Here is a 14,590-nt window from a genome sequence, read left to right on the forward strand (position 1 = left end):
TTAGAAATCTTCATCATCGAAGGTCTCGGTGCACCTCAGCATCACAGTCTCATAATCGAACTGAAGATCTTCTTCCTGAAAGCCCCCCCAAAGCCAAGCAGGGTTAAAAACTACAGGAGTTGATTGTGTTTCAAATATACATCATTTGGACAGGTTTTACTGACTGTGGTAGCAAGCAGGTCACATAATGGGCTCTGAAGATATGAGAGCTTCCTTGAGCCCTTAACTTCTACTGACTTCAGGCTTTGCTGCTCTTTTAGCAACAGAAGGAAATGGGTCTTCTCTTTCACTAACTTACAGAGAATAAGCAGCTCTTGAGACATCAAAGTCTAGGAGATGAAAGTGTTCATGCCTGCCATCCATCTAGTCCACCTTCTGCATTGAGGCAAGACTGCTTTTAAAAATAGGTGCTGTTTAAAAAATATATAGCTTAAGGAGCACCAAATCTCACTTGTCAAGTGACTCATCTAAAATCTGTAATTTTAAAAGAAAGTATGTCTTTGAAGAGGCAAAGGTGCTCAGTGCTATTTAGAAAAAACCCCACTGACTTTCACTTAGATATTGTAAAACCTTTGGACCTCAGTCTAAATTAATTCTTTACTGCCTTTGCTGCTAAGCATCTCTTATGATGTGGCCTTAAGACAACAGCTCTTGAAAAATGACAAGATTGCTTAACTAATCTCATGCTCAGAAATATTTCTCTACCATGTAGCTTCCATGCTCCTGTTCTCATTTTTGTATCACTGTCCTTTTAAGAGCACTCCCTTTTCTTGTCCAAATGATTTCCTCCCTCCTCTTGTGTGAGTCTTTCTCAAGCATTTCATACCAGTGGGGTGCATGCCTTGGCAGCCTTCAGAGCCAGGGCTCTCAAGGGCATTCAGTGGATCTGTGACTATGCACAATCCAACAACAGTACTTTGTACCTGGACAGTTAACCAGATATGGTGTAACAGCACTGGCATGTAATGACCAGCAATAAAACCCGTCACCTCATCAGGTCTGTAGATGAAAGTAGACCATACGCTGCCTTTTGTATTTCAGTTGGGTGCACATGGCATGCCTCACCTTGGTACTGTACCTGCTACCCACCTCTGTATCTTCTACAAGGTGTGTGCATAGTGCACCAGGACACCACTTTATCCTTGGGATAATTTATCCCAGCGCTGCCCAAACTCCTGGGCTAGTGTAGCACCGGCACAGGTGCTACATCAAGGGAAGGGGAAAGGTCTGCAGGGGTTCGGCCATGCCACAAAGTAAGCAGGAAGGGCTCCTTTCCCTGTCAAGTCCAGGAGTCTCCGATGCTCTCAGTAGCCCAGTTTCTGGGGTAAAGTGTGTAGCCTATAACATCTCCTAGCCCCGCTCTGCGATGACTTCCATAACTGCCTCAATGTGTTTGCTTTGAGATGGAGGTCAATTTCTGCTCTCAAAACAAAAAATTTTTGTCAGTTGTATTTTTTTTTTTGCCTCTTGGCAGGACTCTTTAGATGTGCTGTACTGCAGTTATCTAAACCAAAACAGATTGCGACCTTCACATGATCAGTACTCTCTAGCCTGGGTGATTTCTGCTTAAACTCCCTTTTTATTGCCTTACCACAGACAACTCAAAATTCCTGCATAAAAGAAGTGCATGCAGCCTTTCATTTCCTTTTGGATCCAGAGACCTCAGTCAACTGCCCATGTGCAGTACTTCAGCTTCTTTTGCTGCCTGTCTTCCCATCATTCTCATTTTCCTCATCTTATTTCAAATGTCCTTCTTTAAAGCTCGAAAGAGGCACTACCTCTTCTCATACCACCTCATCTGGGAGCGATGAGATGGACTTGGGCTCACATATAACAATGGAGCACCAAGCAGAAGGACAAAATGGGACCACCTAATGCTGCCAGGCATGACGTTCACAAAAGAAATTTTAAACTGGAAAATACTGTATCTTTCCTAAAGCTTTTCTTTCTTTTCTAGGTGTGCTCAGTTCATGGTCCTTTACATAAATACAGGAAGAGCTCTGCTCTTATGAAGCATATAGCTATTCACAGACCAAAGGGCTGTGTAGATCAGTGCCTGGACTCTGACAACAGCCAGGAGTGGATGTTTGGACAAAAAGTGCAAGAATCGTGCATGCAGTGTGCTCTGTTCCACAATATATGTTCCCACGTTATGGCAAACTGTGCTGTGAGGACATTCTAAGCTGGAAATTGTATCTGGACCTTCAGATTTAGTGATTGTCAATCAACTGATGTCCCAGGAGCTAAACCTGGTAATCTGCACGTGCAAGTATTTTTTAATATGTTGTTTGTTCATTTCATTGAGTGCTTTCTAGGTCTTCTGGTGTTAGACACAAGGAATAATCATTATATGTACCAAATCCACACCATCTCGGATCAAAATTCTCTCATGGTACCCCTCAGTCTTTTTTGTGGAAGAGTCCTACTCTAGCAGCTCCTGTTCAATGCCTTTTGCTGTGCTGGCTGCCATTCTCTGCACCTCCTCCAGTGCTACCATTTCCTTGAGATGGGGGAACCAAATAGCAGGCAGCAGTCACTATGTGATAGATTCAGCTAGTGGTGCAACCCTAGTTTCTGCTTTGTTTTCTGTCCCAATTACCCCTCATCACAGCCTATTTCCTTCAAAGGAGCATCTGCTCAAGTAACAGAGGGTGGAAGCTAGGTGATAGAAAATAGCAAAACAGTGGCTACTGTGGAGGTACAATTGATTCTAAGCCCAAACAAGCATGCTCTGGCTGAGAAGTATCTCCTTTTCGATCCTCCACCCACATATAAGCTCTGAGCCACCTCCTTGGCAGGAGGGCAAGAAGGGGAGGAAGGACACTACAAACACAATGACTTCTGGCTCAGCAAACTTGCAACAGTAGGCTAAGTTTAAGAGGCAGCTCAGCAGCTGTTTATCAGCTCTTTCAAGAACATGAATACCCTACTCCTAAGGCCTGCCAGCCTTAGGGCTCAGGGTAGGGAACCTGGCACCCAGACAAGCAGAAGGTGGTCCTACTGAGCTCAGAATGGAGCAGCTGGGTGTTAATGGAGAACTGTGAAGTGAGCTTTGCCTGCCCAGATGAGATCACTCAAGCTTTTCCACAGGGAACTTTCATGCAAACAATTAAAAAAAAATTAAATTCCTCATGTCATTTGCCATTTTGAATAATATTCTAAGCAATAACAACCCCTCACACTTTGCCTCTTACAAAGGCAATCCTACTGACCTTTTGGAATGACACATCTGAAGTGATGAACCCCAAGTTCTTATATGTAACGATTCCAGACAATATGATCAGAAGCACAGAAAACAGAAATCCCTTTCTGACAATGACAGAAATACACTGCTCCTTCTATAAGGAACCCTTTGGCAAAGCTTACCTGGCAAAACTGGGTATTAGCAAAGAAGAGGCTTTTTAGGAAGTCAGTGATCTGCAGATAGAGTCTGTGGTGTTCCTCTGGATTTTCAGAAGTGCAGCTTGCAAATGCTGAACTGAAAATGGAACCAGATACTATATGTAATTTCCTGTTTCTTCAGTTCTCCTCCTACTTACTTTATTTCCTCCACATTTTACTTATAAATTAAAAAAAGATTCAAATTGTTTTCAAGATGATTCTGATATTAAAGACAATAGCCAAGCAAGACAGGGAGGAGTGGAGGTGGACATATTGACGAGATATTGTCTAACAAATGCAAGGAAGATATGCAAGAACGGAGAACAGCAATACAAGAAACCAGTATCACAACAAAGAGATCCACTGATACATGCCAGCTATAGCAACACTGTTTTGGGGGAAAAGTAGATATCCATTATAACAGAGAGCAACAATGGTTATTTGGTAGTGTATTTTGTAGGGCTGTTCAGAGAACAGCTTTGACTTCTTTTTGAAGTTTTTGAGTGAATGCAGTATTGTGGTCATGAAATGACATATTAGCTATCATTGGCAGGTTTGTACTCAGGTAACAGGTAACTTTGGCAAAAAGATATTAATTTTGGACCTCACCTCTATATTCTCCCTGGGATTTTACAAAGTTCTGCCATCATGCCTCTGTCCAGAATTACAAGGCACAGAGCGATAGGGAGGAAAGGGAACAGGATAAATACTGAAATACTAATCTATTTGGGAACTAGAACAGATTGCAAAGATGATGGCAATACATTGCAATATTAAGGAATACTTAATCTTATTTTAAAAGCAAACAGCAATTGTGACCTAGTAAATGTTACTTAATGGGTACGTTATTTTTTAAGCTTTATTATGTATTCAAGTATATTCTGATCAACAGCCAAAACAATCTTATTTCCATTCATTCTGTTCTGCAAGTGCAAGGTGGAATGGTGGTGAAACACAGAAAGAGAGTCACACTAAAGAACTCTCTAAATGTGGAAAAATAAGTAGAAAATGGGATTTAAAAAACAGATTAAAAACACTATTTGCAAATACAAACAATCCTAATGAAGACTAAGTAGCAAGAATGCATAAAAGATGAGTCATAATGTGATTTTCCTCTTGAGGAAAGCAACCCTTTTCTTTCTTTGGTCTACTGGGAAAAATCAAAGGCAATGCCAGCTTTGTATCTGACGTTCTCTTTCAGGTAACTCATCTGACCTGCAGAGGAAAGAAATGTTATTATTTAATAGGTCAGGTCTTGTGTTTCTTTGATGTTACTGTTCAGGTCAACCACACTTGAGCTTGATCACCTCCTCGTGACTGAATTAGGGTACTTGAAAAAGGTAAGTGAGGCAATGTTAAAAAATTATCATTTTTGTCTCATTAAATGACAGTACAGTTTATGATTAGCTGACTTATCATCGGAATGCCTTATGGTCCTCATAGACCTGGTAAGTGAGAAAGAGAAAAGGAAGACATTACAACTATTGTAATTTGAAAAGATGGAAAGCTATGCAGAGTGCTGAAGAAAATCAGAAGGACCCCAGTTACCCTGAAGTAATGGGGTGCTCTTAATAAGTGATTCTTACTGATTCTGCTGTAAATGCCTATTAATCATTTCACTTTTGCACCTTAAGAGACAGTATTATTGTGAGCAGAATTGCTAGAGGCTGCTATTTACTAAAAATTAGGCAGAAAAAAGGAAGCTAGGCTATTGCCTTACTCCACTGCAAATTTGCCATGGAGTATTGACAGTGGGCTATTAACTTACTCGGTCTAGCAAAAGGGGTGAGTTTGTAATTTACCTCTGACTAGACGTTCCCTGAGTCTCGTGTCTGTCAAGGAAACCAGCAGTAACATCAAACGCATCTTCAAACATTACCTATCAGAGAAAACGCCTCAGATGTCAACATACTCAGTCACCTTAAAGTTTTATCTAGGGCATAATTTTTAATAATGAAGTCTTTAAAAGCATCATATTCTTTCTTTCCATTTAACTAGAGTAAACCAAGAGCGTTTTGTGGAGACGGGAATAATATGGAATAACTGTATTTCATGACTAGGAACTCAAGGTTAATCCATTCCCTTAGGTCTGTTCCTCAACCTCTAGGAATTAGACTTAACATGACATCTCCCAAAAAATCAATTAAAAGCATTAATTTTATCAGTGCTTTAGAGACTTGACTGTGGGCTGCTGGTTATCGCTAGAGATCTCAGCTGTACCAGCCAGTCTCCCCAAATCTGATTCCAGCATGCGACCTGGCTTACAAAGGAGTTAGGATGCTCCCTGTGACAGACTGATAAGCTCATTAGTTCATTCAGCCGTAATGCAGTTCACACATTTTCTGTGCCAGAAAGTACTGTACATGGAACATCCCCACGACATTTCCTAAGGAGGTCAGGAATATGAGTCGTGTCCTGAGACTCGAAAAGAACTTGTCAATGCAATTACTTACATGGTAAAGGTGGATACCCGTCCCTCCCTTGCACCTAATAAAATTACACACGTCTTTGAGCAACTAGTTGCTTAAGTAATCAGTGCTCCAGGAACAGTTAACAAAAAGTTGGCTGCTATTTCATCTCTTTTTTAACAAATGCCCTGGTCTACTCAGTCACTGACTTCTTGGCTCTGCAGAGGTGCATGGCACAGGCAGTCATTAGCCTTGTACCACTGGAATTGGTCTACAAACACTTTCTCTTCACTACCAAGTGCTTTGATGAAAAAACCCACCCAACCCAAAACACGGCAGGCTTTGGCAAACCGGGTATTCCTTCTGGATTTAGCTCATCTGCGCTCCTTGGAGAGTTTGCAGAGCACAGTAACTGTATAATTCTTCTTCTAGCTCACTCCCCCTGGAGCAAGTTAGAGCATATTTAACTGTAACTCAGCACAGAAACTCTACAGGTCAGTGGAGACTAGCAGGATTACCCCCACTGCACTGCCATAGTTTGCTATGTATCTTACCAAGAGAGAATTTGCTGCAGACATTTAGTCAAAGACTACTGATTGTCTCCACTTAGGCATTCAAGTGGTCTTGGGAAAGCTTAATTACAACTACTGTATTTTTCCAATTAAAAGCTGCAGAGCCAATTAGCAACTGAAGACCTGGAGTTTCAGAGGCAGATGATGTGTGTTACTGAGCACTTACTTCCTCTGGTGTGGAGACTGAGGAACTACTGGCTTCCTCACCGTTACCTTGGCTCTCCCTCACGCTACCTTCAGTGCATGCAGGCTCTTGGCAAGCAGCCTTAGGATTCATGAGGAAATCTCTCTGGCTACAGTACTGCAAGATGCTGCCTCTCCTTTCTTCAGAAAGTTCTTGCCAGAGGTGGGAAATAGCTGTGGAGACCTCAGGAAGAGGCACCTCCTCAGTGCAAACAATTCCATGCTCTCTCAGCAAGTCCACTGTGTGTGTATAAAAATACAGGTATCTGTAATGAAAGGGAGCATCTCTTAAGAGCAGGCTAGTGAGGCAGCCATCTACTGTAAATCAGCAGGAGTCTGGGGAGTAGCTCTGATTCGTAAATAGTTCACTGACTCCCCCCTCTAAGACTTCATATAATTACTGAGGGTTGCCCAATGCTGTTTGAAGATTTTAGCAACTCTGTTCTGCCAAGATTTCATCTGCAAAAGGCAGGCTCCAGCCACAGCCTCAGCAGGACTGCCTCACCACAGCAGCTCCAAGCGCTGCAGGCTCCACTTGTTGCACAGGCAAACCTCATTCTGGTATTTAATAAATTTTCAGTTACTTGCCTTTGTATCCTGAGGCTTTTACACTGTTAGTCACTCTTTATACTTTTACTGGCATTGCACTACACTTAAAAGCCTTGGCTGAGGTCATATCCTGATGTATTAGGTACTATACATACAGATAGAAAGAGACTACCCCAGGCCTGGATGCTCTGACTTAAATAAGCATGGGAGCCCAATTTCCTCCGTTTTACATTTGAGGAAATGCATCCCTAAGACTGACTTCAATGCAGTCTGTAGTGAAACTGGTAACGGAACACAAGAGTCGCAATTTTAACCTGATGACTAAATCTCAGAATGGGCCCACTTCTGTTAGCACCGTGTGGCACGATAAACCAGGGATAATAATGTCTACTTTGGAAATCAGCACTGAAGGTTATTCTATGTTAATCAAACGCTTAGAGCTTCTCAGATGAAAATAAGATCAAAGCAGTACAAACCAAGAGTTCTATAAACAGCAGTCGTTGTTACTAAGTTTGGGCTCAAAATGATCCCTTGGAAGATGTCCCAAATGAGCACATTTCCTGATTAACTGAATAGTACTGCATGAGGAAGTAACTCAAGAGTTGAGTCTTTTCTTTTCTTTTTTTTTTTAAATATTTGTTCCAGCAAACCAATATGGAAAATCTTAAGATAATTCTGCATGCAAACATAAACACGGTTAAACTCCAGTTTCCATACTCTGGAGTATTTTCCACCACTGCTGAAGACAAAATACTGGAAGGTGAGTAAGTGTTCTCATGTAAGGTACTGTGCTCACCTACAATTCTGGATGTCCAGCTCCAAACAAAAGATCTAGAGTTTCTCAAACAGAGGAATATGAATCACCATTTAGACTGCTTTGCTAAAGAAATTAAACTTGAACCACGACTCAATCATTTCCTTCCCAGCTGGAAGAAGACAACCACATTTTGCACTGGATAGAGTACTGTGTAGTCCTGCCACTGTAGCTCCTGCTGCTGGACATGTTAAAAAAGTCTGTCCATTGAAGCTCGAAGCATTTCTGATGTGCCCAAATAATGCAATTAGACGATCACCAAAAGTCTGTTCTTTTCTTTGCTGAAGAGTCCCTATTGTTTTATGCGTGTTATAAAGATCATTTTTTTGAGGAGAACTAGCTATCAACTAACCGCAGTCTGCCATAAGACTGTAGGATAAGTGCCAGAGCCCACACACAAGACAGGCCCTGGTCTACCCTGTCAGTGAAGAAGGGAAAGGTCAGGTGTTTACAGCTCTGTCGTGCAGTCTTTGATGAAGTAATGTTTACTTCCTCCAGAAAAATCTTGATTCAGCACATTTCAAGGTTTTGTAAATGATACCTTACTGCAGCCACGTCCGAGTCTCCCAGGAGCAGAAGCAGGAACAGTAGCAGGAGGCTGGTGCCATCTGCTGGCACAGCTGCAGTCTCATTTTGACGAAAAACTCAGTAATTCAAGGGAATTTTATAAATAAACACCATTTCAAAGCAAAAGAGAAGAAGGAGCCTCAGAAGTTTTTGTTTATGGCGGTGACGCTGTGGAAGAAGATACCAGCTGCAGCTGTGGATTTTCCTGCACTGCATATTCTTAACTCTGGAACGGTTAGGGTAAAATAGACTCTGCTTGATGGCACAGGATAGATTAGACATCCATCTGTTTCTCAAATCTTCACAATGAAATGATCATTTATCCTTTTGAAAAAGCATCCATGACCCCTAAGTACCTCCTATAGTGCTGTTTGACAGCAAGGGGAAGAATGTAATGAATAATGTATTCAGTCTTAAGGTATCAATAACTTTGAAAAGAACCCACCAGTAATCTTACCATTACAATCCCAGATTAAAATACATGGACCATTGACATAAGGACAGTGGTCTTGGATTTTAGATCCTGCACCAGGCACTCAGGAAGTGATCCTAAAAGGGGTTACAGACTCACACCCACTAGCTATAAGTGTAACACATGCAAGTGTTTAGGTTCCCCTCCTCCCTCCCCGTTTTGCAGACATTTTGAGGAATGCTTTCTGATATCTTCCAGACCAGCACTATTCTGCAGCCTGCAGGCTGAGGACTACATGATCTTCTCAGGTCGCATCCAGCCTTACTCTGCTCTGATCCCACAAAAAAAAATACTCCAAGCTGCCAGGAGCTAAGGATCTATTTCTGGAAAGGGCAACAGTGTTCAAGTTCCTCGTAACAATGCCATCAGACGCAGGATGAACATCACTGTGGGGGAACGTATCTGCCTACCTCTGGTTCCTGCACCTCCCCAGAACACATACATCTAGACTCCTGAGAACTTCATCCGGCGCAGCAATTCCTACATTCCTAAAATCTAGCCCCATTGCAGGGATATAACTTGATAATGGTACTAATACCATAAACACACAGGGGCATGCACCTACATACATCATTCTGGATGAATAACCTCCTATTCCACCTTAGCTTGCCTCTTAAACCACTTCTGTTAGCAGGTATGTTGCATCTTACTCTGCAAGGCATTTGGACTGCTGTAAAGCATGGCCACACAGGGACTAACACACTTGAACAAATTTTTTTTCTCTTTCTTGAAGATGGGTGGAAAATCCTCAGGGATTTTCCAAGGTCTGCAGAACTGGGTGGTGCTACGATGGTGGGAGTCCATTCACATGCAAATTGCAGGTAAGGGACTTGGGAGATACTCAGCTTCAGCACCAGCAGGGCCAAAGTAGCTGGCACAAGGCTTCTGCAAGGCAGATGCAGGCTCCAGCAGGGCTCTACAAACAACAGCAACTGGATGCATGGTGTTAATGCAAACACATTAAAAAACTGAAGGCAACATTGGGTGCACCCACCGTTCAAACTCCACCAGATCCACGGATAAAGTGTGTGGAGACTGGACAAATTCTGGCTTCCCATTCTCCTCCATCGTTTGTTTTTCACGTTCTTGCATCAAACACCAGATGGTAGAGTAACTCTCACTCACAGCTTCTGAGGCTGATGCAGTGCTAGAAAGAATACACAGGGGAAAAAGCCACATGAACAACTTCTTAACTGGATTAATAAGACCCTTGTCGTGGTCAATCCAGAGTCCAGGGCCATTATTCCTAAGCCAGCCTTCTCCTCCTCCTTTTGCTTTGCAGGTGAATGAGAAGTCTTTGATGTATATATAATATATATATATATTTTATAACAAGCACTGACTGGAAATGAGACCAACAACATGCCTAGAGTGTTCAACTCTTTTCCTCAGGATGAAAGGCCTCTGCTTGGAAATTCAGTAACAAAGAGGTTCAGAGATGCTGAGATGAAAGCAAGTGCAAAGTATTATCATCTTTCCTTGATTGGTATAAGCCCTTACCTGTGACTGCTGAAGTGCCTCTTGACATATTCCTCCCTGACTTCCTCCAAGCTGGACAGGTTCCCATCCTCCAGACTGAAGGGCTCTGTTGTCAACAGAAAGGTTACTGTCACATCAGTGGCACTTTTGGCTTCCCCCTCACCCTCAGCCCCAATAAAACAGAATAATTTCAACAACTGGTTCTTCACGAGCCAGAGCTTTTCATTAGGCAAAAATTATATGAAAGGAGAAACTTCTGCTTCTTCTACAATGTAACTAGCATTATTGGGAGTTTATGATCATTGAGGAATTTAGAATCAATGCCTTCTTCCTAATATTGGTCTGACAGAACTGATGGTGAAAACCAACAAATCAAAGTCCAGGCAAGCACTAGTCAATACAGTATTTTGTGATTACCATATAATGAGAAAATTGCATGTAAAAACCCCTGATGACGAACCTGTGATTCACAAGTGGTATGAGTTGTACATATACGCAAGTGAATAAAAGGGGAAGTTTACCTCCAAACTCTCCTCAACCAGTCCCACTGCTTGCAATCCCTTCAATTTTGCTCTGTCAAACTATTCCTTCTACCTATGACTGATTTTTATGGGTTATCCAAGGGTGTGGGTTCAGAGGAGATTGTTCATTTTAAGCATTGGGACTTGGGACTTTTAATTGATGCAAATCATTTGAGGTGCAAGTTGCATGAATAGCAATGTTTTTTTCTAGCTAACAGTAATCTGAGTAAATTCAGTAAATTTGTAAATTTAAAGTAAACTTGAAGGAACATAAAAATATGCCCGAAGTCTCTACCCCATGAGCCTCTAGTCCTACTTGCTGCCACTGGAGGCAGTGGCCAGCATCAGTGAACAGAAGGCACTTGGCGAGGGCATGAAGCCCTGCAGCAGGAGCTGCCTCAACCGCTGACAGCACATGCTAGACCAGCGTTACGCACGGTGTCGCAGGTGGTATCGGAGGCATTGCATGAAGACGACCCGCCAATCTGAAAGAAAACAAAACTGCAGCATCTCTCTTACCCGTTTCTATTGGAGTGAATTCTTAACTAGAGGCTTCCATTTCCTAAACTAGGAAATCCTCAACAGCTCCTCTGTCCTTCTCCTTGACCTCACACCAAAGCCTGCTGTTCTGAAGTTTAGGCTCTGGCTGTGTTTGACTCGCAACACTGAGTGCTCGTACATGGCTGTGGCTCGCACTGCGCCACGCTGCTGCGGCCGGGAGGAGCACAGTGGGAGCCTAAGCATGCAGCCTGGGGACCCACACCAGCCCCACACCTGCTGGGGATGAACTGGCAGCAGGATGACAAGGGCACTCTGCCTGAACTGCCTGCTGCCATGGGATAGCAGGAATTACTTGTTTCCTTCTTTCACCTAGGCTGGGAAGGGGGTAGGAACAACTAAGAGTCAGAGGGGGATTTCTGAGATGCAGTGCTGAACGGGTCGATAGATCTTTGTGCTATCCCTTGCTATCTGCTACAACTAAAGGCACAGTTGGCTCCAACGCTTTAATGGGCTCACCCGCATACCTATCTGTCTCTATTTAACAAATAAAAAATAAGTCCAGGCACTCTGTCCAAGGCAAATACTTGCATACAGTACCTTTCATCTTCAGCAAAGAACTCAAGGTTTGCTCCAGCTTCTGGATAGATTTCTTAGTCTTACGCAAAGTCTGATAGTAAACATAAGAAGAAATCAGAACTGATTGCTCTCTGCTCTGATGAGATTAATGTTTTAAAATTCCCTGGTTGTTTTGGTCACTTTTCCTTCATTTTGACCTTCCATTATCTTGATGTTTCTGTGAAAACAACTGTGTTGTTTCACCAGCTACCCTTATCCATATGAAAAGGGGAAAGAACTAATACCAAAGCAAACTTAAATATAGAATATAAATATTTGGATATATACTATGCAATACATACACATATCACGCAGTCACATAGACATTGACTACTTAACTCTGATGTTCTTTCATCAGCAACTGGTCTTGTTTGGATCATTCTTTTCTTGGACTATGTCCAGAAATACCATGTGAAGTCTTGTTGGATGTCTACCAACTTTAGGCATAAGACTCTACTAATCATTTCCCAGGAGAATTTTGCTAGGAAGAGCCTTTGGCACATTCTACTCTCAGCTACACTGATGTAAACAGGAATAACTTCAGCACTGCACATCATTCCTTCAGCATTTATAGAAAGCATAACTGAGAACATATGGCAAATGCATTTAAACATTCACATCTCAAAAATATATTTCAAGATTTATGTGGTCGGTGAGACCATCCACAGTCACCTTAAACAGGATGACTACCTTGCAGAGCTTTGACACTGGCTATTTTAGCCAGACACGAAGCACTAAGATTACAAGTGAACTTCTGTATTTAGGCTCTTGAAGATATTGAACTTCCTTGGCCCCGAAAAGTCACACAAGGGGCACATGATACTATGAAAAAGCAATTTTAAGAATTGCTATGTGAAGATAGTCCCCTTAGACTAGACAAAACACCTATCTGTTTAGTCTTGGCTTCTGAGATCATGGAGACTTCAGCTTAACTTGCATCTTGTTCAGAACATGGCAAACTAAACTCTTGCCTCAAAACGCATGAGAGGTAAGAGGCTCAGCAGGCACAAGCCCCAGATAGCAGTATTTTGCATGTTCAGAGCCTCAAAGCCCCTTACAAGGACAATTCCAGTCCTAAACAGTTACTAGCCTCTCCATTTTACAAACTGGAAAACTGAAAGTAATCAATCGAAGTAAACGAACTGGTGGCAGAGCTGAGGATGAAAAGACTCCTGATGTTTATTCCTCTGCCTTGAGCATGGTAATATCCATCTTTTCAGTAGCATTTTGGGTCAATTTCATCTTTATAAACAATTTTGGTTTGATTAAATAGTTTCTTAGTTTAGTAGAGACCAATAAACAGTATCAGTGGTTGTTTTTTTTCCTAACATTTTTCCAGAGTGTCTTGAAGACAGAGTAGGGCGCACCTCATAAAGCTGAATGAATTACTCCCTCCCCTATAACGTCTTCTGTCCCTAAATTAACTATTCTGATTTCATAGCAAAATTCTGTGAAATCAAGGTAACTTCATCATGGGATCCCTTGCTTTGTTTCCAAAACACTATAAAGAAGCTGCAAAAACCCCGTAAGAAAAGTGCAGATAAGGCACATGATAAACCCATGACCCAGAGATTACAAAGTGAGCAACTTACGCTGAGCTGGCAGCTTTAAAGTACAAGGGATCCAGGAAAGCTGCACACAGTGAAGTTACACACACACTGGGCATCCGTAAAGATACAGTGGTCATCCTAATACACCTGGTTAAATTTAAACATACCCATGTATAACAGCAATACGTAAATACAGTCGCTGCTCCGCACCTTTGTGGCTGAGTTGTCTGACTGGGATGAAACAGCTTCCTGCAAGCTGCTGAAGTGTCTTGCCAGCGTAGTCCGGTGGTGTGCCTGCGGCAAATGCCTCTTTGCCATGTGGAGTTCTACCTCTTGCAAGTGTGTCAGGGGTTTGGGGCTCACTCTGAGATGTGGCTTGCTACAGTCTCCAGCTGTCTTCCACAAGAGCTGCAATGAGACATTTATTTATACTGAATAAATACCTAAGTGAAGAAAAAGAGATCTTACAGCCTGTATAGCGGATGGACAAAAATAGGAAAGTTCAGGGTGACAGACAAGAGCACTCCAACTCATTTTTACATAGGAAATCATGGAGTTTGACATCGTCTCTTTGCCTGAGGGATGCCACGTCTAAGTATTGACTAAAACCTAGTCTACCACTAACAATAAACTGCATAGCACGAAACACAGCCGAGCCGAGCCTCCTCCTACCTCCTGCACCCTTCCCTGCAATGAAGTGATGCCTCATTTCTATGGGATATCCAGGCCTCAGCTCCCCCCATTACTGAAAGACAGATTTCTTCACAGCATCGCAATTTTTGTCCAAATTAACTGTGACATCAGAGCAGGCAACCATACCAGACATACACATGTGTGAGAGGGCCGGATCCACGCCCAGCCAGGCCCGCTTGCAGCCACCCCGCCGGCCTGACAGAGCCCAAGGCACTCGCCTGGGGAAGCCCTTCGGGGCAACCGGACCGGTGCCCCCCGCCCCGTTACCGACCGCAAGTAGGGCCC

The 14,590-nt window shown here is 42.6% G+C and overlaps 1 protein-coding gene across 1 annotated transcript; it reads right to left on the minus strand.

Moving 5' to 3' along the window:
• STRA8 (stimulated by retinoic acid 8) lies at window positions 1–13,930 on the minus strand (the record flags this gene model as incomplete). The annotated part of the gene is made up of 8 exons (XM_082013000.1): window positions 1–75; window positions 3,367–3,478; window positions 5,184–5,260; window positions 6,528–6,810; window positions 9,941–10,093; window positions 10,447–10,531; window positions 12,045–12,114; window positions 13,823–13,930. 8 exons carry the CDS (start codon window positions 13,928–13,930, stop codon window positions 1–3), a joined length of 963 nt encoding a protein of 320 aa, XP_081869126.1.
• Between the last annotated feature and the right edge of the window lie 660 nt (window positions 13,931–14,590).

This window comes from Phaethon aethereus (genome assembly GCF_964289735.1).
Source record: "Phaethon aethereus genome assembly, chromosome: 1".
Classification (NCBI taxonomy): Eukaryota; Metazoa; Chordata; class Aves; order Phaethontiformes; family Phaethontidae; genus Phaethon; species Phaethon aethereus.